Genomic DNA, 27,027 nt, shown 5'->3' with positions numbered 1-27,027 from the left:
CAGGCCATGCTGATACACCATCACATAATGTGAAGCACGAAACGCCTTTTCATCACACAACGCTTCAACACACAGCACCACATGCTGCTGGCTGCTGTGTGTCAAATTGAGAACAATAATTAAAAAACTAATATTCAGCATCACACACACAATCCTGTCTGAAGGAGCATTGGTGTGTGAGGAATACGTAGACTTGTCCTGTGCTACTGACCCACTGGTGCTACATACGAGATGAGCTGGTTGTGTTCACAGTCTGAATATGAAGCACAGGAGACGTCACCACAGCCAGAAGCTAAACGCCATCTTGTTTCTTTATGACCAGAGAACAGTGTCACTTCACTGTTTGGGCTTATCTTCCATTACATAATGCTTAAGTTGTGCCATTAGGCCACATACTGGATATTTTCATGATTTGAACACACCATACAAGAACATATAATCAGGACTTCTTCAGACTTGCAATATTTGACAGTTTAAATGAACACATTTCTTCACTTCTTCTGTCCTAATTGATGTCCAAACATGGAACATGTTAGTGTTGCTGTTGATATTCCTTCGTAAAGTTTAAAAAGCATGATTTGAGTTGCGATTCCTTCCGACAGCATCGTCTCAGAGCACCGCTGGTAGCAAACAGAAGGACGTGGAACTCTGCCACACATGTACATGGACATGCTATTGCTGCCTATTCAACACCTTTTGGAAATCAGCAAACATGTTTGACACATTTCAGGAAGAGGCTGTTAGAAAGTGACAGCAGATGAGCAGCTCCTATAAGAAAAGGTCTGAAATGACTGAGTGAGTAGAAAAGAAGGTCACCAGTGTGAAGGGCTGGCATGAGGAACACTCACATGGAAGGATTATTCTCACAGCACAACACGATCAGAACAATATTAAACTCCATCAAGTGCAAGCCTACAATATCTTAATCGTCATAAGTGTCAACACAAGGGAACGTGGAGGTTGATACTACAGTGTAGAAATGGCTCACTTCACCAGACATGTCAAGTGGAGAGGACAGCGGTACTTGTCCTCTGCCTCTCTTCAAGTCCTTGGAAAGTTGGAATGTCACATATTTTAAAAAAATGGCCAAAGAACAAAGTGGCCTCATTAACAGCTCTTCCTTCAATGAACAGTGTGTAACATTAAGGGGGATTTATTGGCACAAATGGAATATAATCTTCATAACTATGTTTTGATCAGAACCAATGTGTTTTAGTTAGCTTAGCATGAGCTCTACACATGTGCAGTGGGAGCCGGTCCTCCACACAGACTCCATGTTTCTACAGAAGCCCAGAACGGACAAACCAGAGAGCCTTCACGTTCTCTCGTCACCTGCAGGCCACCGTAGTTCTCTCCACGCTAGAGAAGGGAACCTGCAGGCCACCGTAGTTCTCTCCACGCTGGAGAAGGGAACCTGCAGGCCACCGTAGTTCTCTCCACGCTGGAGAAGGGAACCTGCAGGCCACCGTAGTTCTCTCCACGCTGGAGAAGGGAACCTGCAGGCCACCGTAGTTCTCTCCACGCTGGAGAAGGGACGCGTATTCAGTTGGTTGCAATCTGCAACTTCACCACCGGATGTCGCTAAATCCTACACACTGCTCCTTTAAGTTTAACTCCATCACACATTTTATAGACTTACTAAATACTGAACACACATCTGTGCCAAAACATTGCTTTACATTATCTGTACACAAACTAACAATGTCAATAAATATAACCAACACTAAAAAATTGTGTTCTTATCATTTCTATCAATTCAAAAGTTGTAATCCAACCAGCCGGCTACATCCTGCATCATCAAACATTGTGGTCAGGGGCAGTTAACCGTCAGCTGCTTTCAGTATCTGCATCACTACAATCACTACAAGGTGCATCACTCCTCCTGTCAGCCTCAGAATAAATCCCCAATGGTCAACATTTCACATTATAGACTTGCCTTCAGCTCGTTTCTACTGTGGCGTGTGTTAAGATGTGGAGCATAATTCAAAACATATGCAACTGTGAAAAGGCCTGAAGCCTAGCTGGAGACCTGAGTGGTGCTGGACAGAATATATTGCATACAGACATTTGGTCATTCTGGAGATTCCTTGTCTTGGCCCGAATGTTGAGGCAGGCATCTTTACCTTACTCATCTACACCTTTAGGAATCCACCTTTCAGCCAATCAGATATTTCCTGTTCATTCGGACAGTACTTAAACTATCCTTCTGTGGGTCATATTATTCTATGGGAAGCATGAACCTGCTTCAGAACAAACAGCCCCAGTGCTCTCACATGTTCTGTGAATAACGTGCTTACTAGAAAAGATGCAGCTTGTTAGATTCTGGAATCTAAAATATAATATCAATACGTTGTTTGAATAATACTTGCACACCACTGATTGTGTCTAAAATGTAGAAATTCTTCTCCTGACACCTTTTCTCCACTAAGCAGGTCTCTGGAGAGAAATGTCTGTAACGTGAGACAAGATGGGGATTTCATTCTGGCACCAGACAGCAGTCTACTGGTGTCTGCAGCAGTCTACTGGTGTCTGCAGCAGTCTACTGGTGTCTGCAGCAGTCTACTGGTGTCTGCAGCAGTCTACTGGTGTCTGCAGCAGTCTACTGGTGTCTGCAGCAGTCTACTGGTGTCTGCAGCAGTCTACTGGTGTCTGCAGCAGTCTACTGGTGTCTGCAGCAGTCTACTGGTGTCTGCTGGTGTCTACAGCAGTCTACTGGTGTCTACAGCAGTCTACTGGTGTCTACAGCAGTCTACTGGTGTCTACAGCAGTCTACTGGTGTCTGCAGCAGTCTACTGGTGTCTGCAGCAGTCTACTGGTGTCTGCTGGTGTCTACAGCAGTCTACTGGTGTCTACAGCAGTCTACTGGTGTCTACAGCAGTCTACTGGTGTCTACAGCAGTCTACTGGTGTCTGCTGGTGTTTACAGGTGTCTACAGCAGTCTACTGGTGTCTACAGCAGTCTACTGGTGTCTACAGCAGTCTACAGGTGTATACAGCAGTCTACAGGTGTATACAGCAGTCTACTGGTGTCTACTGATTTATACAGGTGTCTACAGCAGTCTACTGGTGTCTACAGCAGTCTACAGGTGTATACAGCAGTCTACAGGTGTATACAGCAGTCTACAGGTGTATACAGCAGTCTACTGGTGTCTACTGATTTATACAGGTGTCTACAGGTGTCTACTGATGTATACAGGTGTCTACAGCAGTCTACTGGTGTCTACAGCAGTCTACTGGTGTCTGCTGGTGTCTACTGATGTATACAGCAGTCTACAGGTGTCTACTGATGTATACAGGTGTCTACTGATGTATACAGGTGTCTACTGATGTATACAGGTGTCTACAGCAGTCTACTGGTGTCTACTTTCTACTGCAGAATCAATACATGCAGTAAATGAGAAGGTGCTAGCTGGACAGAGAGAGAGAGAGAGAGAGAGAGAGAGAGAGACCCTAACATCACTATGTAGCTTAGAGAGAGAGACCCCCTAACATCACTATGTAGCTTGTCTAGAGAGAGAGAGCAATTCTGCACCGCAACCCGACAGCTCGAGAGGACACAGCTTAGAGAGAGAGAGAGAGACCCCCTAACATCACTATGTAGCTTAGAGAGAGAGAGAGAGAGACCCTAACATCACTATGTAGCTGAGAGAGAGAGAGAGAGACCCTAACATCACTATGTAGCTTAGAGAGAGAGAGAGACCCTAACATCACTATGTAGCTTAGAGAGAGAGAGAGAGACCCTAACATCACTATGTAGCTTAGAGAGAGAGCGAGAGACCCTAACATCACTATGTAGCTGAGAGAGAGAGAGAGAGAGACCCTAACATCACTATGTAGCTTAGAGAGAGAGAGAGAGAGACCCTAACATCACTATGTAGCTTAGAGAGAGAGAGAGACCCTAACATCACTATGTAGCTTAGAGAGAGAGAGAGACCCTAACATCACTATGTAGCTTAGAGAGCGAGAGAGACCCTAACATCACTATGTAGCTTAGAGAGAGAGAGAGACCCTAACATCACTATGTAGCTTAGAGAGAGAGAGAGAGAGAGAGAGAGAGAGAGAGAGAGAGAGAGAGAGAGAGAGAGAGAGAGAGAGAGAGACCCTAACATCACTATGTAGCTTAGAGAGCGAGAGAGACCCTAACATCACTATGTAGCTTAGAGAGAGAGAGAGAGAGAGACCCTAACATCACTATGTAGCTTAGAGAGAGAGAGAGAGACCCTAACATCACTATGTAGCTTAGAGAGAGAGAGAGAGAGAGAGAGAGAGAGACCCTAACATCACTATGTAGCTTAGAGAGAGAGAGAGAGAGAGAGACCCTAACATCACTATGTAGCTTAGAGAGAGAGACCCTAACATCACTATGTAGCTTAGAGAGACAGAGAGAGACCCTAACATCACTATGTAGCTTAGAGAGAGAGAGAGAGAGAGAGACCCTAACATCACTATGTAGCTTAGAGAGAGAGAGAGACCCTAACATCACTATGTAGCTTTGAGAGACAGAGAGAGACCCTAACATCACTATGTAGCTTAGAGAGAGAGAGAGAGAGAGAGAGAGAGACCCTAACATCACTATGTAGCTTAGAGAGAGAGAGAGAGAGAGAGAGAGAGAGAGAGAGAGAGAGAGAGACCCTAACATCACTATGTAGCTTAGAGAGAGAGAGAGACCCTAACATCACTATGTAGCTTAGAGAGAGAGAGAGAGACCCTAACATCACTATGTAGCTTAGAGAGAGAGAGAGAGAGAGAGAGAGAAAGACCCTAACATCACTATGTAGCTTAGAGAGAGAGAGACCCTAACATCACTATGTAGCTTAGAGAGAGCGAGAGAGACCCTAACATCACTATGTAGCTTAGAGAGAGAGAGAGACCCTAACATCACTATGTAGCTTAGAGAGAGAGAGAGAGAGAGAGAGAGAGAGAGACCCTAACATCACTATGTAGCTTAGAGAGAGAGAGAGAGAGAGAGAGAGAGAGAGACCCTAACATCACTATGTAGCTTAGAGAGAGAGAGAGACCCTAACATCACTATGTAGCTTAGAGAGAGAGAGAGAGACCCTAACATCACTATGTAGCTTAGAGAGAGAGAGACCCTAACATCACTATGTAGCTTAGAGAGAGCGAGAGAGACCCTAACATCACTATGTAGCTTAGAGAGAGAGAGAGAGACCCTAACATCACTATGTAGCTTAGAGAGAGAGAGAGAGAGAGACCCTAACATCACTATGTAGCTTAGAGAGACAGAGAGAGAGAGAGACCCTAACATCACTATGTAGCTTAGAGAGAGAGAGAGAGAGAGACCCTAACATCACTATGTAGCTTAGAGAGAGAGAGAGAGAGAGAAAGACCCTAACATCACTATGTAGCTTAGAGAGACAGAGAGAGAGAGAGACCCTAACATCACTATGTAGCTTAGAGAGAGAGAGAGAGAGAGAGAGAGAGAGAGAGAGAGACCCTAACATCACTATGTAGCTTAGAGAGACAGAGAGAGAGAGAGACCCTAACATCACTATGTAGCTTAGAGAGAGAGAGAGAGAGAGAGAGAGAGAGAGAGAGACCCTAACATCACTATGTAGCTTAGAGAGAGAGAGAGAGAGAGAGAGAGACCCTAACATCACTATGTAGCTTAGAGAGACAGAGAGAGACCCTAACATCACTATGTAGCTTAGAGAGAGAGAGAGAGAGACCCTAACATCACTATGTAGCTTAGAGAGAGAGAGAGAGAGACCCTAACATCACTATGTAGCTTAGAGAGACAGAGAGAGACCCTAACATCACTATGTAGCTTAGAGAGACAGAGAGAGACCCTAACATCACTATGTAGCTTGTCTAGAGAGAGAGAGAGAGACCCTAACATCACTATGTAGCTTAGAGAGACAGAGAGAGACCCTAACATCACTATGTAGCTTAGAGAGAGAGAGACCCTAACATCACTATGTAGCTTAGAGAGACAGAGAGAGACCCTAACATCACTATGTAGCTTAGAGAGAGAGAGACCCTAACATCACTATGTAGCTTGTCTAGAGAGAGAGAGAGAGAGAGTAATTCTGCACCGCAACCCGACAGCTCGAGAGGACACATGCTCCCGTGATGGAAAGCTTCAGCGTAGCCACGTCTCGACCACAGCGGCCCATGCAGAGAGCTCGTGATGTCTGGACACACAAGTCTGATCTGATCACTTGCTAATGAAAGTGCAGAAAGAAATCTGCCTGCAGTCTGAGCGTACCGAACTGACAAAGATCTGTAAGAACCTATGCAGCCAACGTGTGAGGAAAGTGACCCGACTGCTGATGACGCTGCATTCAAGCAACTGGCAGGTAACAGAACAGAAGCGCTCGTCATTAAAGGCGACGGGTGTTTTGGTGTCATTTAAGTAATGAACGGAATGATGCACGTTAAGTGTGCACACCGTGCTGCCTTCCTTCATCTCCTCTGGTACAAACTAGATTGTCTTAATTTGCTGACACAACTACGCATGTAACACATGCACTGCCTCAACTTACATCCAAACCATGCCGTTTCACATCTACAAGCCTCTAGAGCCTCAGAGCTGGAGGCCGGTCTTTGTGGATAAAACAACTACATGGATACAGTTCCTGCATGCAAACACAGCACAGTGACATGGAAACGCAACAACGATCACTTTAAAAGGCTCAAGGCTAAACAACAGACGAGTCAAGTATTAGATGGATTGCTGGTTAATGTCACCAAAGGTGTGTGATATCTTTCCAACTAATGAGGACATACAACACGCAACAGGACATGACCTCATGCACCTCAGCCTGCTACAAGCTAAGCTGTTAAACAGCACGCACTGTTTGGCAAATACCAGTCATAAGGTTCGTGATGAAAGCTTCAGCTTCTATAGCGTACGGATAATGTGCTAACATTAAAGCTGCTCTTCATGTGTACTGATGCAGAGAAGGCTTGTTCAGCACTGTGCTCTCTCTCAGCCGTCACACACAGATACAGTCACAGGGTTCTTCTATTCTCCATCCTTTAGGCTTACACAACAACAATAAATATCACTTCAAATAAACATGAAACCAAGATCGCCAACAATTCAGTGAGGAGGAATACAGTTGGAGGCTGCAGGTTTTAACCCCACATGTGGAGGGGGCTGGTGAGCACATGATGCTGATTACATGTAGGAGGAAGCCGCTGAGACTCATAACGGGCAAATTATACGAAACCTATCTATGTGAACATCTTCATGTTGCACTACATTTGCTTCCACCAGTAACAGTGAAATGCGTGACATGAGCTTTTATGTTCTGAATGAATTATTTCATTACCTGTAAACAAAAGAAAGAGAACTATGAGCGCCCTGGCAGTTGAGTCTGTATGTACACATATGCCATTTTGCCCTGAGCAAAGATGTTAGTAGGCTTCTGGTGGATCATCCCAAAATAGGCTCTGGACATCCAGCATAGTCGCCAGCTCCAAAATATGCTTCTGTAGAAGGCTGCTCTCCACTGTGTCCTGTTTAGGGAGCTCAGGGTACGACTCCGGGAAGCTCTGGGCCTCCTGCAAGCACAAAGACCTCCGACTCAAACATCACACAGACTAAGGGTTTTCTGTCATTACTAGCGGCATAATCCAACCACTGTTGTGTGTTTCACTGTGGACCAGGTCAGTGTTTAATTGTACAGGCTTGGGGCTCCAGTGTTCCTCCTATAGTCACTCTGCTGCAGCACAGCGTGATGCAGGTGTGGTACTCGTAGCAGCTGGTGTGGTGCAGTAGACCGTAATGATCGGTGGGATACACTTGGCTCTGAATAGATGCTCTCAAGTGTGCATCAATGTATTGTGTGTTGGCAGTGGAGTGGGACACACTGTGTGTGCGCTATGTGCCCGATGGTGTGTGTAAAGACTACAAGCCTGAGTACTGGGCTCTTATGGTATATTTTTGGCATTCAAATAAACAATGCAACTTTCTTAGGAAACCTCAGTAGCAGGGACTCACCCGGAAGAGTTTATGCAGTCTCAGTGCAGCGGCGCAGAACACAAAGCGGATCAGCAGCAGCCGGAGGAACTCGTCACCAAAGAATTGCAAAAAGGCTTGATCTGCAGAGAGCGCAACAACACAACATTTTAGTGGTTTTCCTTTTCTCCATTTCTGCCTGCATCCTCCACAAGCAAAGACTTTCTCAGGAACGCCGAGGTCAGGTTCCTCCTTTGATTTCCTCGCAGACAGAAGCTCAGAGAGGGAGAGTAGCCTATGAGGTATTAGATGAAGGAATCCAGTGTTTGCCTTTTTTCTCAGCTTCTCTATCAGATACTGACCCAGCAAAAAAACCTCAACTTTGTTCTAATTGTCACATACATTACGTACATGAAATTTGACCTCTGCATTGAAACACTCCTAAGCTGTCACAATGCCTACAGACTCAGAGATATTGGCCTGGTGCCCTGCTACCACATGACAAAAGATGTTAACAGTCTGTCCGAGGCTGCAACAACCTGAGGTCTTCACTCATTAGCACAAGGGGCCCAGCGGCCAGCTATGTGAGCAGGAGCCATGGGAAGGTAGAACCTGGAGAGCAAGGGACCAGTTTAAAGGCCAAGACCACCAGAAGCAAAACCAACCAACAAGCAGTGACGTAGGCCGGCCGCTGCGTCGTCTCACGCCGCCTGTGTCTTGACCAGAAAGTTGCACTTGTGCACATTGCAAAGACTACAGCCAACACTCTGTGTGAGGGAATAACTCTCCCTACCAGCAGGCGGCGGTAGTCTCTTTGTTTGTCTTTCAAAAAGGGAAAGCAGAGACCTTGGACCGCAGCTGTACAAGCAGTTGTAAGGATACAGACATGAAACAAAGCAGCGCTTGCTCGCTTACTACTTTGCTTCATTCCAGACGACGTTATCGATTCAACATGCTGAATCAACCAAAGAGCCGCCATCGAGGGCAGACTGGTGCCAACGGACCGACCGTGGTGTCTCAAGGCCTAAGGATGAAGGTAAGATGGGCCACTCCTCTACTCCTGTAGCCAGACTCATGACAGGGCTTAACAGCCCTCATACCCCACTTGGGATGATCCCTCAGAACTAGCTAACGCCCTCAACAATAACCGCTTCACTTTTTTGTGCATTTATGACATCTCTCTCTCTCCCCTTGACAAAAAGTCAAGGGGAGAGAGAGAGATGGGAAGTGACATGCAAACAAGGTTTCCTGCAGGACACGGACCGGAAACACTGCTGCTCATGGTGAGTGCTGCTAAACGATTCATTAGAATGAATTTTGGGGACACGGAATCCGAATGGACCATGTTCAAAGCCTCTATTGTGGACGCAGCCGCTAGGAGCTGTGGCCGGAAGGTCATCGGTGCCTGTCGTGGCGGCAACCCGAGAACCCGGTGGTGGACACCGGAGGTGAGGGAAGCAGTCAAGCTGAAAAAGGAGACCTTCAAGGCCTGGTTGGCCCAGGGGTCTCCTGAAGCAGCTGACAGGTACCGGCAGGCTAGAAGGGCTGCAGCTGCGGAGGTCGCGAATGCTAAAACTCGGGCATGGGAGGAGTTCGGGGAGGCCATGAAGAAGGACTTTTGGTTGGCCTCAAGGAGCTTCTGGCAAACCATCCGACGGCTCAGGAAGGGAAAGCAGGGCTTACCCCAGGCTGTTCTCAGCAGGGGGGGGGAACTGCTGACCCGGACGGGGGACATCGTCGGGCGGTGGAAAGAGCACTTTGAGGAACTCCTAAACCCGACCAACATGTCCTCTGCAGAGGAGGCAGCGCCTGAGGACCTAGGGGGAAGCTCACCCATATCCCTGGCAGAGGTCGCTGAGGTAGTTAAAAAGCTCCTTGGTGGCAAGGCGCCGGGGGTGGATGAGATCCGCCCTGAGATGCTGAAAGCGCTGGACATGGTTGGGCTGTCCTGGCTGACACGCCTCTTCAATGTCAGCCTGCTTGGCCTGCTGCCACCGCGACCCGACCCCGGATAAGCGGAGGAAAATGGATGGATGGATAATAACCTGACTAATAACCTGAATAATACCATGTGACTAATAACATGTGACTAATAACATGTGACTAACACCATGTGACTAACACCATGTGACTAATACCATGTGACTAATACCATGTGACTAATAACATGTGACTAACACCATGTGACTAACACCATGTGACTAACACCATGTGACTAATACCATGTGACTAACACCATGTGACTAATACCATGTGACTAATACCATGTGACTAACACCATGTGACTAATACCATGTGACTAACACCATGTGACTAATACCATGTGACTAACACCATGTGACTAATAACATGTGACTAACACCATGTGACTAACACCATGTGACTAATACCATGTGACTAACACCATGTGACTAATACCATGTGACTAATACCATGTGACTAACACCATGTGACTAATACCATGTGACTAACACCATGTGACTAATACCATGTGACTAACACCATGTGACTAATAACATGTGACTAACACCATGTGACTAACACCATGTGACTAATAACATGTGACTAACACCATGTGACTAATACCATGTGACTAACACCATGTGACTAATACCATGTGACTAATAACATGTGACTAACACCATGTGACTAATACCATGTGACTAACACCATGTGACTAATACCATGTGACTAACACCATGTGACTAATACCATGTGACTAATACCATGTGACTAATAACATGTGACTAACACCATGTGACTAACACCATGTGACTAATAACATGTGACTAACACCATGTGACTAACACCATGTGACTAATAACATGTGACTAACACCATGTGACTAACACCATGTGACTAATACCATGTGACTAATACCATGTGACTAACACCATGTGACTAATACCATGTGACTAACACCATGTGACTAACACCATGTGACTAATACCATGTGACTAACACCATGTGACTAACACCATGTGACTAATACCATGTGACTAACACCATGTGACTAATACCATGTTTCATTTGAAAATGATAATTGAAATGAATAAAAAAAAACAAGAAATACACCTGTACCATGGTCCCCTCTATGCTGTAATGTCTGCTATTAAAGTATGAGATTGAATGGGAGATGTGCTACCTATGGTCCGTGATCGAGTGATCATCTGCCCGATGTCCCGGTACACTTTACAGAGGAACTCTTGAGCCCTTTCCCACAGGCCTCGCTGCACGCTGGTTAATCCACACACAGAGGCGAACGCTAAGAGCGGACTGTAGAGGAAGAGAGTGAAGAGACTCCCACGCTGAGACTGATCTGAAGGAAGCAGAGACGTGGCACAGGTTAGAGGTGAGAAGATGTGAGACACATTAAACAGCACAGGTTCTCAGGCAGCGTGAGTACACCATACATTTCATACACACATACAATTTTAAAACCTAAATAACCAAGATGTAGGTTGATAGATAAGGACTGGTTTTGAAAACAGAGATTTAGTATCTAATTCATAATATGTAAAACTGCCAGCTAATAGATAACAGCAGCTTTTAGTTAACTTAAAGCATGAGACTGCTGATAATCTATACTTTCCTTATTGTCAATAAGTGTAATGAGCAGACCCAAAGCAACTTCCTCTGTCCATAGAGCTCCATTAAAACACATCAATGAGTTGCTTTAGACTCAGTCCCACATACACCGTCCTGCTGACTCAAACACTCACAAGAGCAACACATGTGGATTCATCCGCTGCTGAAAATAGTCCCCAACAAACTATTTCCTCCTGTCGGAGTAACGGTTGATAGAAGCTGTTTCATTTCTGAGCTGTTTCTAAAGATGTCTGCCTTCAGGATGAACCAATGAGGAGTCAGAGAGTATTGAGAGACAGACACATTGTCGGTTCGATCTGTTCATGGATTTGCTGACAGTAAGGAAATATAGAACATCTCCGTTTGAAGAAGAGTTGTTTAGAGTGACACACACCTTGCACACTCTTGGGATATACTGCAGGTGACAGTAGGCACACCAGAGGCTGCCCAAACTGATTTGTGAAATGCTGTTAGGATGTAAAAGTCATATTAGTTATAAGAATATACAGTACATTGATAGTGTGGTCATATCATATACACAACAGGTTATCAAATGTCAAAAATCAGTTCGAGCAACATTATAAACGTTACAATTCTCCACATCTGGAGGCTGTGGGGATGTACAGGAGTATAAAGCTGCCACAAAGCCAGCGAGTTTGCTTACAGTTGTTTATATTTTGTTAAACCATTAACATTTGCTTTTAGCACTTCCTGTTTGCAGTGTACCCATGGATGTCCAGACAACTATTACTGGATTACTTTAATACAGAAGGCGAGTTAAGAACCTCTGGAGTTATAAGGAGAGGATCTATGGACCTTTATTCACAATACGAAGATAATGACGTCCTTGGGAAGTGTAAGTCACACTGAATTTAAAAACATCACGTATCGTGTATCATGTCTGTTTGTTCAGATTGTGTTTTAAGGTACCTTATTGCCTCTGTGAGCAGTGTGTCACAGCCACTGCTGCTGACCATGTTGGTGAGCAGCCAATCAACAGCCAGCCTACAATCAATACCTCCCTGTTGCACCTCTCCCTCTCATCTCACACCGTCCCTTAAACTCGCCCTTACAGTTTGAAAATGTCTGGTACAGATGTGTTTCTCCCCAGGTAACTACTTGCATACCTTGTAGGCTGCGCTGTTTGAAGAATCTACGATGACAAAGAGCGGCTTCCGGGTGAAAGGGAATAAGTCCCCTGGATGAAGGCTGCAACATTACAAACAAGTAAATGTCAGGAAGTTACATTTCTGTCCCAGCAGTTCTCCAGTGAGCTGTACGCATGGGTGGAGATTCTAAGCTTGTTACTAGCACACACAGAATGAGTCAGGCAGATCAGACACAACAAGCAAACGGATGCTCCTCTTGGGTCAGGTCTGTCCACACAGGAAGCATTCTTCTTTTCCTAATAAACATATTAGACAAATCAATAATCACCAGTGCATTTCTTTCTGAGCCTGATTCCTCTTCTGCACCGTCTCTCCGTTCACCACATCTCGATTTGTATTTGTGAGAACTCCTCCAAAATCATATGGTCCTACAGGGAATGGTCAGAGATTAAGCCCAACTGCTTCAAGTTGAATAGACGTGATCGATTGTGACATATAGATCGTACATTTCACTGCAGCTCTACTGGTTAGCATGGTCCATGTTTGCCTCTAAAAGACTCCATGTTGATGCATTAGCAGGTGCACCAAATAAAACCATCTAGCAGACACTGGAATAAGCAGCAGAGACTCACAGTGATTATCCCCGTAGCTTGATCTAGAATAATGGGTTTTAATAAGGAACTAACGTTGTTTATTTGATTGATGTGACAAGCAAGATAATGAATTCCCAATGTCGAATGGCAAGGCCCATTGCTGTCTTCCGGTGTGTTAACGTAGACAGGTGTGTTGAGTAAAGGCTCACAGCTCTGAGCCATTAAACAGGAGCTCCTGCTCTGCTGAACGCTGCCCTGAGCTCCATGCAGTGCTTCCTCCCTCGACTTTTATAGAATACAGAACATCTATCAGCCAAGAAATCACATCACATTTGACACCTGGTGTGTTTGAGGGAGCGGAGGCAATGAAGAATAGCAAGTTATGTATTTAATAGTTATGTATCACTGTGCATCACTGACGGAATTTAAAACATTCAGACTTCAGTTGAAGTCTGAATGAATGATCATTATGAGTGTGAGGTACGTTCCTCTTCTCTCAGTAATCGCATCATTGAACATGATCAGAAGTAGATTTCTGCTGCCTACTTTATGAGTGCAACAGTGCAGAAGGTGCTCTACACATGTAAACAGAGCTTCAGCCAGCCCAGCGTAGGCTGAAGAGCAGACAATGAGCTGTCACCAGTTAAGCCCTCAGATAATAATAATAATAATATATATATCCTTTTAATCTAACAATGTAAACAGTTTGGTGGCATGTCTATATTTCATAAAAAGTCTGTATGACATGAAGAAGATGTGGGTCTAACTTTGAGGTTTTACCTTCATAATCTGAACTGCCAGTAGGGAAGACTCCCGTCGCCGACAGGTACACAAGCAGAACGCTGTTGGCAGGCAACTCCTGAGGGAAAAGATGTTGTGTGCATATACACACACACACACACAAGACAGAATCATGGGTAGGGGGTGCAGAAGAACTCTAACAACATATGGGATCAACACAATGAATGTGTTGCTTATGACGACGGTGAATACTGACCTTAAAGGAGGCGGACAAGAAAGTAAAGAGCTGGCTGAATGTTGGCTTGTACAGCAAATACTTGTGAGGGTTTTCTCTTTTAGCCGGCTTCTCATTGGGTTCCTGTGAAACAACAGGCGATGGAATCATTGTGCGCACACACACACACACACACACACACACACACACACACACACACACACACACACACACACACACACACACACACACACACACACACACACACACACACACACACACACACACACACACACACACACACACACACACACACAGCGTAAACTTGCCCGGCACTAATATACATACATATTCTTTGTTCTTGGTGCGATTGTCCAAAATCGGGGTGGGTGTGTTTATGGGTGGTGGGAACCGCCCAACTCTTGAGAGAGTGGTGGTATTTGCTACTGATTGGCCCTGAGGGAGACTGCATCATTTATGAGACATAACATGTTTATAGTGGCCTTGATCGGAAAATGATGCTCTGAATTTTAAAGACTCATTTCTTTTGTGCTTTTCTCTTTATGTTGTAAAAACCTTATTATAACAAGTACTTCAAACATGACACTAACCAGCGTTCCTTGTTTCGAGGGCTGCATAGCCAGGTTCACTGGTTCCCTCTCCAAAGCTTGAAGCATGCGGAACATGTCGATGGTTAACTCACTGAACTTCACCTAAAGAAGGAAGAGAAAAACTGTGACATTACTTTACCATCGAGAGATTTGTAGAGAATTAGTCATTTAGGAAGAACATTTTGGAAAGTGAAAAAAGTAACTTGTGGCATAAACTAAATGTACAGTGTGTATGAAGTCAAGTGGTCTTGTTGGTCCGGGCCATTAAGCAAAGAAAACATCACTACAGCTGTTAACTCTAGGGCAACATGGTGTGACATGAAGTCATGCTGTTACTGAGACCGACAGTCACTGGAAGACACAACACATTCTAGTACAGGTGATGTTAAACTGTGTGGTGTGATGAAGATGTCCCCTGGACTCGGCTATTATTAACACCGACGCTGCAGTTGGAGTGTGAGAATGTTTTTAGCAAGTCCTGGATTGTAGAAGTCAAGCTAATCGTGAACAAAAAAATCCTGTTTTTGAATTTCTCAGTAAATAGGTATCATGATATAGTCTACATCAAAACTGAACCAGTGAACAGGCGACTCATTTTACATTCGATGTGTAACATATTGAAACCCCAAATTCAGCCATGGAGGAATCAACAGCATCTGTAAGTGCCTGGACAGGCCGTGACTACTTGTGAAGTTCATTCGTACGTCAGAGAAAATTCTAAATAAGTGAATATTGGTGAAGTTCTGGTAAATCACTCATACCTGCTCATTAAGAATGAATCTGTCTCACTGGTTCATGCATGAGGGCCAGTGTCTCTGGCCTGTGTAGGAAAATAGCAGTAAACTATGTATTATAAGATCATGCATTGCTGTTATTATGCCCTGGAATGACTGATCACTATACTACTAGTCACGATACTACTGATCACTATACTACTGGTATAGTGACTATACTACTGATCACTATACTACTGGTATACTACTGATGACTATACTACTGATCACTATACTACTGGTCACTATCCTACTGGTCACTATACTACTAGTCACTATACTACTGGTATACTACTGATCACTATACTACTGATCACTATACTACTGATCGCTATACTACTGGTATACTACTGATCACTATACTACTGATGACTATACTACTGATCACTATACTACTGGTCACTATCCTACTGGTCACTATACTACTGATCACTATACTACTGATCACTATACTACTGATCGCTATACTACTGGTCACTATCCTACTGATCACTATACTACTGATCACTATACTACTGATCGCTATACTACTGGTATACTACTGATCACTATACTACTGATGACTATACTACTGATCACTATACTACTGGTCACTATCCTACTGGTCACTATACTACTAGTCACTATACTACTGGTATACTACTGATGACTATACTACTGATCACTATACTACTGGTCACTATCCTACTGGTCACTATACTACTAGTCACTATACTACTGGTATACTACTGATCACTATACTACTGATCACTATACTACTGATCGCTATACTACTGGTATACTACTGATCACTATACTACTGATGACTATACTACTGATCACTATACTACTGGTCACTATCCTACTGGTCACTATACTACTAGTCACTATACTACTGGTATACTACTGATCGCTATACTACTGGTATACTACTGATCACTATACTACTGATGACTATACTACTGATCACTATACTACTGGTCACTATCCTACTGGTCACTATACTACTAGTCACTATACTACTGGTATACTACTGATCACTATACTACTGATCACTATACTACTGATCGCTATACTACTGGTATACTACTGATCACTATACTACTGATCACTATACTACTGATCGCTATACTACTGATCGCTATACTACTGGTATACTACTGATCACTATACTACTGGTCACTATACTACTGGTCACTATACTACTGATCACTATACTACTGATCACTATACTACTGGTATACTACTGGTCACTATACTACTGGTCACTATACTACTGGTCACTATACTACTGGTCACTATACTACTGGTCACTATACTACTGATCACTATACTACTGATCACTATACTACTGGTCACTATACTACTGATCACTATACTACTGGTATACTACTGGTATACTACTGGTCACTATACTACTGGTCACTATACTACTGGTCACTATACTACTGGTCACTATACTACTGGTCACTATACTACTGGTCACTATACTACTGATCACTATACTACTGGTCACTATACTACTGGTCACTATACTACTGATCACTATACTACTGGTCACTATACTACTGGTATACTACTGGTATACTACTGGTCACTATACTACTGGTCACTATACTACTGGTCACTATACTACTGGTCACTATACTACTGGTCACTATACTACTGGTCACTATACTACTGATCACTATACTACTGGTCACTATACTACTGGTCACTATACTACTGGTATACTACTGGTATACTACTGGTCACTATACTACTGGTCACTATACTACTGGTCACTATACTACTGATCACTATACTACTGGTCACTATACTACTGGTCACTATACTACTGGTCACTATACTACTGATCACTATACTACTGGTCACTATACTACTGGTCACTATACTACTGATCACTATACTACTGATCACTATACTACTGGTATACTACTGGTCACTATACTACTGGTATACTACTGGTCACTATACTACTGGTCACTATACTACTGATCACTATACTACTGATCACTATACTACTGATCACTATACTACTGATCACTATACTACTGGTATACTACTGATCACTATACTACTGGTCACTATACTACTGGTCACTATACTACTGATCACTATACTACTGATCACTATACTACTGGTATACTACTGGTCACTATACTACTGGTCACTATACTACTGGTCACTATACTACTGGTCACTATACTACTGGTCACTATACTACTGATCACTATACTACTGGTCACTATACTACTGGTCACTATACTACTGATCACTATACCACTGGTAACTATACTACTGGTCACTATACTACTGGTATACTACTGATCACTATACTACTGGTATACTACTGATCACTATACTACTGATCACTATACTACTGATCACTATACTACTGGTATACTACTGATCACTATACTACTGGTATACTACTGATGGCTATACTACTGATCACTATACTACTGATCACTATACTACTGGTATACTAGTGATCACTATACTACTGATCACTATACTACTGGTATACTACTGATCACTATACAACTGATCACTATACTACTGATCACTATACTACTGGTTGTGGTAGAAACTGGACAGGACTTAAAGTCTGAATAAAGTAAAAATAATGTGTTCCGAGTTTGTCACTCCACGGAAAAATGTGTTATTAATCACTCAGCAGATCCGTTTATACAATTAGGTTTGAAAACCGTGGAAAGAATAATCAATATTCTCTGCTCTGAAACGATTGTGTGAAACCAGGCCAGTCATGGGTGTGGGTTGATTACAGTTACAGGATGTTCCACATGTCGGCCAGCTCACTGCTGCTTTCGCATAATGTCAACATGCTTTATGGGCTGTGCTCGAGTACCACAGACTCCCAGTGGCCGAGTCCGCTAACTTCCGCTTTAGCACTATGCTAACTTGAATGGGGATCAAATAATTCAAATCGCACAGCTCTTGCAGACTTTACAAATGTTATCGGACCAAATTCTGATTGTGAAAAGAGTAATTTTGCTCAAAATAATTTATCCACCGTTTAACAGTAGCGTCGGAGTAGCCTGTGACGGAAGCACAAGTTTGACTGGAACATGCATGCAACACGCTTTAATGCACACCCTGAATGAAAGGCACATAGAGAGGGCCCAGAAGGAGGCCGTCAGGGCAGGTAAAAAACTAAATGGATTCTTTGATGGTCCACAGGGCCACGGATGTGGAGGCCCACTGGAATTTGTCCCGACACGCCAGATGGCCAGTACACCACTGCTAGCTAGCAGGTTTTGGTAAGTTAGTGTTGTAACTGACGGTTGAGCAGCAAAACCACTGATGCTATGTCTCTAGTTGTTGTACCGTGTTTGGGGAGGGGTCATGGCTCCAGTGCATGATTTCAGCCCTGCCCAAAAAACCCGACACACAAAAATGGTGAAAAAGTGTACCGGTCTACCTCCACCATTCAGTCCTTTCTATTTGACAGCGTTTAGGTGCAGCGCGGTGGTTAGCACTGTTGCATTACAGCACGAAGAACCCGGTTTCAATCCCACTCGGGACGGTCTGTCTCCCCGTCACATACTGGATCGGGTTAACAACTAGATGGAAATAGATCTGCTGAAGAAACCAGCTGATGTAAGAAGATAGATCACAATCTTTAAGCAATTATCTTCTAACGCGTACAATGTGTTTAAAAACTAATCTCTGGAGCAGTACATGTCATGCACCATCAATCTAATAGGACATGCATATCTATCAAAATGTGGTTTAGACAGTTGATAGATATACTTCATCCATACAGTAGTGAAACCATCATTCAAGAGCAATGTAAGACGAAACATCACAGACAACAGATCTGCAGGTATATTAAGTTCTATACTGAAAAGGTGAGTTTGATATTGTTTGTTTGAGAGGTTTTTTCCAATAAGACCAGTCGACAACCATGTTGTGTATGATTTGTTCGGAACTGTGAATTAGAAATTGTGGGTTAAAACCTGGTTGTTACAGTTGCCGATGATTAGTGCATCTGCAAGGACGAGCTGCCCAACCACCATGCCTTGTTCTAGTGGAGGCACACTTTCCTCCTGCAGCCGATTGCTGGTGACAACAACAGAACTGTTGTCATTCAGAACTACCACTGGATCTGCCTGTTTCACAGAAAGAGAGGAACAACAGTGAGCCACAGCTGATTCAATCAAACAGGCATTTTAAATTCCTGATCTTAGTCCAGAAAGATGAAATGCTGCATTACTGTTTTTATGTAGGCAACCAACTCTCACACAATTATGGGTTGTTACTATATTTTTATAAGATACATCAGGACAATCTAATCACACAGATTTGCAACCTGCATTATGGACAATGAAATAGACAAGATTGAAAGGACTAATGTGCCGTGTTGTCAGTTACCTCTACAAAAGCTGCCACTTCCTGGAGAACCAGGTTCCATTCCAACTGGTCCTCTGTGTTGAATCGCTGTGTGTAATCTTCAATTTCCTCAGATAACTCCTGCAGGTAGCAGACAGACATGAGGTTCCATGAAGGTTCATGCTAATTAAAAAAATACACATAAAGCCACATTCATAAAATAGGTCTCATACTAATGTCAGGAAGCAGGCTAACTTCCCCAGTACTCTGAAAGGGGAGCGCTTCTTGTTCTTAAAGCCAGTGCATTCATCTTGATTCTCTCCCCACGTATTCTCAGAATAGAACAGTCCTTCTGTTGAATCCACTTGTCAAAGAGCTGCTCATGCTGGATTATAATAGGAGTTGGAGGCAATGGGCAATGAGGTGATGAACATTGCTAGTTTTAGCACCACCAGCAACAACAGTGGCTACGTCAGATTAAAAGAACAAAAGAAAGTCCAAAGACTCAACACAACTCTTCTCTAGGACACAAGTTCTTGTAGCGTGTCTCCGGTGTCGTTATCCTCCATCTCTTACAGCGCCTCCCCCAGCTGTTAACAGACTGTGATGCTGCTGGCGAGCAGCTATGAGGTTACCGTGATGTAAATGTGTAAATGAACACCGATTCCTTTGACACATTGTTTATGTGTCACACATTGACGTGTGCGATGGTGTTCACGCTGTTAAAGAGAGTTCGTTGTGGGTTATTTATTGTTGTGTTACAGTTCAAACCATAAATGAGAAGAGTACGCTCTGAGGCCGTAGATCTCACTGCGCTCATTTTTCAGTATGGCGGTATATGAAGATGAACATCACAGGGCAAACTATAAGCGGTAACCAGCACTGTGCTCCAGGCTACGATGGAGAACTAAACTCATTTTACAAGCTTAAACTGCACAAACAACTCGAATGGTCAATTTAAATGAATTATAAAAATGCTGCATAGGTCTCAAAGGATTGTTATTTCATATTCGAAAATATCCAGGTGGGGGACTGCTTCCACTTCCAAGACTCCTGGTGGACTCGGGGTTGAGGCCCCAACCATGAACCACAAAGTCCTTGCTTTGTGTTTGCTTTGTCGCATGTCAATCCCAACCGTCCCCCAGCGAGACACTGAGATGAACGCTATGAATGGTAAATGACATATAAGGGTGCAGGAGATGGCTCCATGCTCCTCACAAAACCAGGCGTGCAAAGGTTTTGATCACTCAGCATGAATACAAAAAAACTTTCATACCTTCACCAAAACCTTGACTAGGTCCATCTTGTTCAGCAGTAAACAGACGACTATGTAGCGAGCATAATATCGAAGCTTCTTCACTACTAATTCTGGCCTGACAAGAGATAAGAGAAGACAATTTGCACATCAAAGGACAGGCCATTCAACGCCGCGGCCATTAAGGCTGCTGATGACATCATGCTTCATGTTTCAATCCCAGGGGTACAATTCAGCACATTTGTGTTTTGCATATAACTGATCATCTTAGTTCGCTTGCCTGTGTCTGTGATTGTGAAATGTAAAGAATAAGTCTGATGATTCAGAATTGTTTTTATGATATCATACATTATATTATCAACAAATCCCATGCAGACCAAAACCAACAACGAATCCATCGACGAACTACTAAGTATTGTGTTTGTATCAAAGCTTGATATGTCTTCTTCCTCTGTGCCATAGAGCTCCATTGTTTCCATTAACATACATCATGAGCCAAGCTGTTGCTCTAACTACTCACCAGATCACCAAATGTGGATTAATACGCTGCTGAAAATAGTCCCCAATTAATGCAATATTTCCTCCTGTTTAAATACCATTCACTAAAAACTACAATGACCAGCTGTTAAAGAAAACAGTTGATCCAAACCTAACGTTGATACTATTTGTTTTAAAGATCTACATCTTCAACAGGAACCAATCGGCTGGTGGCTGAGAGCCACTGACTGACTCAGGAAGGTCAAAGAATTGAAGGATGGTCTTTTGGTGGGATTGGTTGACAATAACAAATATATAGACTATAAGCAGCCCTATCCTATCAAACTAGACCCTAGACACTACATTTGCTGCACATATCAGTAATCTATGGATTAGGAAAAGTGATATTTGGCTCAGTTTTTGAAAAAAGCAGAAAACAAAAGAAATCTTTAAAATGAATGGCCAAGGAATTTATTATATACCAAGCAAAGGCATCTATTTCCTGAAATTGCAACTCACAACATTTGAAGAGAAAGATTTGTGGAACTTACCGGTCCTCTTTGTTGACCTGGAAGTAGTAGGAGCGCTGACGGATGGCTGAGTAGAAGGAAAAGGCCTCATTCAGATAACTGGTTTCTGAGGTACGAAGGCTGCCAGTCAGGGTGAGAAAGAAGAAGTTGTGTTCCCATCTCCGGAGTGGAGCACAATCCAATACATTCATAGCATTTCTTATTCCCCCACCCTGTTATCTAAACCCCCTCACTAAGCCCTTCAGCTCTCAGCATTGCTGCACATACATGAACCAAAAGAAGCAGGTCCGCTTGGACGGTCTGACGCCCCAGACCTGCTGCTGTGCACTCATCACTAAAGACAGTGGGCCTCATGCAAGAGCACTGCTGTTTTCTCGTCCTAAACCTCACTTACTTTCTGGAGTGTTTCACCAAACTCTCTTCACTACACAAAATTGGCAAAAATCTCTATTTCTGGCCTGATGAGTGATGAGTGCCACCTGTTCATGAGGAGATGAACGTCTGTGATTTCATCATAAGCATAAGTGTCTTATCATGTGGTGGATGAATCTAATTTAACAATTCATTAAAAAAATTCCAAACTTCAATGAATATTAATGTATCTGATGAAACACCACAGTACACTATTTTTGTAATAAAATAAAGTGCTTCAATACAGTTATGAAATAACACTCCATCCTGTAGTAAAATAAAGTGCTCTGAATGTTGAATTCCTCCGTTCTTTGGATGACCAACAGGCGACCCTTCCCCAAACTTCCCCCTCAACACGTGTACTGCTCACTCATTGGCTGGAGCTGCCCGACAGGTCACATGTTTAGCCTGCTCGAGACAGCCTATCCAGCCCAAGACATTGGTCATGCAGTAGATCTCGTGTCTCCCTACACTGACAATGTAGGAGTCCTGCACACAAATGTACCTCAATTATCTGTGCCACACCTTGATTTTGAATAATTGTTTTAATTCTATATAAACTACAGTAATGGCTGATAAGAGAATGAATCATGAAATCATATTAAAATAATGTATTCAGTAATAATAATATATAACTGAACAGACAGCAGTGAGACAGATGTCGAGACATCGTTTGACTTACTAGTAGTGGTAGTAAAGCTGTCCAATTTTGGATGCAACTTCCCCAATCTGCCATCTCTTCAAGCCATAGCGACTGTCCAGGACCTGCCTGTCAGTAAAGGAAAACATACGACACTGAGCACCAAACAATGGAATGATTCAACCAGATGGGACAGAACATCTGGCAAATGACAGCGTCACAGTCATCACCTATGACATGTGCATCGTCTCTGTGCTGATGACCTGACAGACTTAAACCAGCTCTCATTGGATTTATTTGCATGATATTTCATGTGAATATGAATACAGCGAACACTGGTCCTAACAAGTTTGAACAGTGCTGTATTGTTTGTAAACCCATCTGTAATATTTGAACCTTAGTTACATACATGAAACACAGCAGCCTATTGTAACCGGGACAGCAGTAAGAGATGGAAGTAACCTGTGCTGCTGCTGGAACTTCCACAGCTTCGTGTAGACGTCAAAGGTCCGTCCAAAGTAGGACTGCCACTGCTTGTGTCCATACTGAGGCAGGTCTCTGCAGCAGAGAGCACAGCAAGAGGAGAACAGAGACACAGTCAACACAGAACATCTTTAAACACTCAACCACTGCACGCTGTGCATTCTGGGATGTTCAAGGAAGATCCCCAACCTTTTTGGTTCTTCCAAGGGAATCACACCGACTATGCAATCGTTTGTACATAAACGTGAATGCTTTCAAATACTTACTACAATATTTCACAAAGACTGATTAGTTAAAGGCCGTTTTGCCCTTCGTAGAACTCAAGAACCAATTTCCAGTTCCACTCTTAGAGACTAACAGAACTTCAGTAGGTACACTCGACTACAGTCAAGACCAGGGGGGGCAATTAGTTTTCCCAAAGGGCCGCATGAGAAACAGGGACTGTTGTGGAGGGCCGGACCAACAGACTGAACTCAATCCTGCTCATCATTACTCCACCTCTTTATTAAAGCAGCATGTTGTCTGGTGTTGATGAGCTGTGAGCTGTGAGAGTAAATGTTATGATCAGCGGTGGAATGTAACGAGTAGATTTGCTTAAGTACTGTACTTATGTACAAATTCAAGGTACTTTACTTGAGTATTTGTATTTTATTTAACTTTGTACTTCCACTCCACTACATCTCAGAGGGAAATATTATACTTTTTACTCCACTACATTAGTCTAACAGCTTTAGTTACTTGTTACATTGCACATTATCATTGTTCAAACCTTTCCTAACGACACAAACTGACCAACAGAGTATAAAAGAGTTAAAATGAGCTCCACCTAAAACATCTGCAGCAGCAATAATCCAAACATATACATTTGTAATATCCATATATAATAGTAGAACACTGACGGGGATCATGTTTTTGCAAAATGAGTACTTTTATTACTACAACTATCACTATACAATGACCTCTCGCTGTTCAGGTCAGTGGAGAGATCTAGTCTTTGAACGAGTGACTGAAGTCAGGCTGAATGTGTGAGGTGAGATGTGAAGGACAGCTGACAGCTGATGTCAGTGAGAGGATCTGGATCTGTTGAACTTCATCACAGAGAATGTTTGTTCACAGATGTAGGTCGATCCAAAGAGAAGCAACATCTTCTGAGCATGCCTCCTCATGTGTGGAACGTTCTCCTCTTTGAGAGAAGAATAAAACTCCAGCAATGACACTGACTTAAAGTGCTCTGCAGGACTGCATCAGACTGCAGGTCAATGAGTTGGAGCTGAACATCACTGGGAGCTTGATCCACACTGCACGTGAAGGAGAAGACATCATGTTTCACTCTCAACTGTTCTGAAGTCTTGAAATGGCCTTAAACTCACCATGCAGTGCCCCTAACATGGATGAGACCTGTGGAGATGTTCAACTGATGGAGTGGCTTCTTTCAGAGTGTGCAGGTGGGTGAGAGTGTTCCCTGCATCTGTCATGAAGGCCTTCACCAGGCTGTGCATGTCATGTGCAGAGAGGCCCTCGCCTTGCAGTTTGGTATTCAGATCATTCATTAGTGCCGTCACATCAACAGCAAATGAAAGATCTGTCATCCAGTTTACACCAGAGAGCTCTGGGATGTTCTTGCCTTCTCACAAAGCTCCTGAATCTCTGCTCTCAGGTCCTGAACTCTGAACTCTGGTCAGCACTTTGCCCAGGCTGAGCCACTGACCGCTGTGTGTTAGCCTGTCACTGTGTTCAGTCTCATGCTGCTCCAAGAGTGCAACAAGCTGTCTGTGGTTCAATGCTCGTGCCCCGATGACGTTAACTATTTTAGTTACAGCATCAACAACATGGTTCAGTTTGAGCACTGACTCACACAACACATGTTGATGTGTAATACAATGCAAACATACCAAGTTCAGTTCTGGGTTGATTTCAGTCACTTTATCTTGCATCCGCTTCAAAAGTCGGTCATTTCTCCCGTCAGATTTGGACAACCATCGGTTGTGACACATGCCAGTTTGTCCCATTTCAGTCCCAGCTTGTGGAAGCATGCATTACCTCCATGAACACATCACTCCGCCGTCGTCCCTTTCATTGTCAGCTCCTCTGTAATCACCAAGTCTTTCCTTATCCTACGTACAAAGATGAGTAACTTGCTGTGTCGGACAGCGCAGCTCTCGTCCAGAGCAAAGGAGAAAAGTTGGAAATGGTCTGCTCTTTGCAGCTGAAGCTCCAGATTCCCCTCGATGTCCTCGATCCTCCTCGTTACAGTGGGCCAGAGAGCTGCACATTCTCCAATGAGTCTTTTTTCTGGGGGCATAATAGTGCAACAGAGTCCACCAAACACTCTCTGAGAAACTCCCCATCAGAGAATGGCTTACTGGTTTTTGCAATTTTGTGTGATATCACGAAGCTGGTCTTGGCGGCTGCATCCCTGGATGTGTGAAGCTCGGTAAAAAGGCCTTGTTGCTTTTGCAGCTTAGCTCGCAAAGCAGACGTCCGTACCCGCTCTGCATCCATCAATGTTTCGTATTTCTCAGTGTGTTTCGTCTCTTAATGACGATTCAAATTGTAATCCTTCAACACTGCGACTTGTTCTCCAGAAACTAAGCACACGGCTTTACCTTTGACTTCAGTCAAAAAACACTTTAAAATCCATATTTTGATAAAACTCTACACTCTGTGTCAGTCTTTTTTTAACACCGGCTGACATTGTTGAGGGCTAACAGCTAACTCACATCTCCGTAAACTCAGTTCACAAACACATTGCAGTGACACTGCTGCTCACATACGTTCATAGCATACGTAAATTGAGAAGAAAAAAACAACAAAAGTCGCCTTCAAAATAAAAGCAATGCAGCTCTATTCTGTGCATGATGTACACTTATTTACGTTTTATTCCTAATTTCCCAAGGACCTCCCGTGGGCCGTACAATGCCCAGGTCTGGTCAAGATAATCTTCCTTGGTTGATGGCTGGTGACTGTTAAATATTTTTCATTAGATATGCTGCAGATTTTGGGAATGCCAATCTCTAGGGCTGTACCCGAATCACATTTCTTTCGATTAAAATCTGATTTGGCTGTTGAAGACGAAGATTGGACTACGGTATTTGTTCCATTTTTTGTAGGTGTGAGTTGCTGTGTCATCAAAAATCATATCTAACCTATACAACCAATGTTTTAATCATTGAATTGTTTACAAGAGCACAAAGTTCCTCTTCAAAAAAAACATCTCGACTTGATGATTCCATAACGGATGATTCGACTCATGGACTCATGGACAGATGCAACTGCGTCTGGGTCCGGACCCCTGCTGTACACACTCAACCACCACCCTGACCTCCACACCCTCACATAAAGGC

The 27,027-nt window shown here is 43.4% G+C and overlaps 1 protein-coding gene across 1 annotated transcript in view; it reads right to left on the bottom strand.

Moving 5' to 3' along the window:
• Window positions 1-27,027, bottom strand: part of scai (suppressor of cancer cell invasion) — a 28,619-nt gene that overhangs the window by 1,312 nt on the left and 280 nt on the right. The window contains exons 2-16 of the mRNA XM_079289631.1: window positions 23,663-23,758; window positions 23,243-23,329; window positions 22,171-22,269; window positions 21,164-21,260; window positions 19,930-20,028; window positions 19,515-19,667; window positions 14,780-14,881; window positions 14,211-14,312; window positions 13,994-14,072; window positions 12,949-13,048; window positions 12,639-12,720; window positions 11,906-11,978; window positions 11,069-11,242; window positions 7,966-8,066; window positions 7,295-7,526 (exon numbers count right to left, since the gene is read on the bottom strand). Coding sequence (XP_079145757.1) covers window positions 7,380-7,526; window positions 7,966-8,066; window positions 11,069-11,242; window positions 11,906-11,978; window positions 12,639-12,720; window positions 12,949-13,048; window positions 13,994-14,072; window positions 14,211-14,312; window positions 14,780-14,881; window positions 19,515-19,667; window positions 19,930-20,028; window positions 21,164-21,260; window positions 22,171-22,269; window positions 23,243-23,329; window positions 23,663-23,758 — 1,591 coding nt within the window. The 3' untranslated portion in view covers window positions 7,295-7,379. The remainder of the gene's footprint in view (window positions 1-7,294; window positions 7,527-7,965; window positions 8,067-11,068; window positions 11,243-11,905; window positions 11,979-12,638; window positions 12,721-12,948; window positions 13,049-13,993; window positions 14,073-14,210; window positions 14,313-14,779; window positions 14,882-19,514; window positions 19,668-19,929; window positions 20,029-21,163; window positions 21,261-22,170; window positions 22,270-23,242; window positions 23,330-23,662; window positions 23,759-27,027) is intronic.

Source organism: Melanostigma gelatinosum, assembly GCF_949748355.1.
Source record: "Melanostigma gelatinosum genome assembly, chromosome: 18".
Taxonomy (NCBI): Eukaryota; Metazoa; Chordata; class Actinopteri; order Perciformes; family Zoarcidae; genus Melanostigma; species Melanostigma gelatinosum.
Note: the sequence above shows the minus strand (reverse complement) of the source record. Positions and strands in the feature narration are given on the sequence as shown.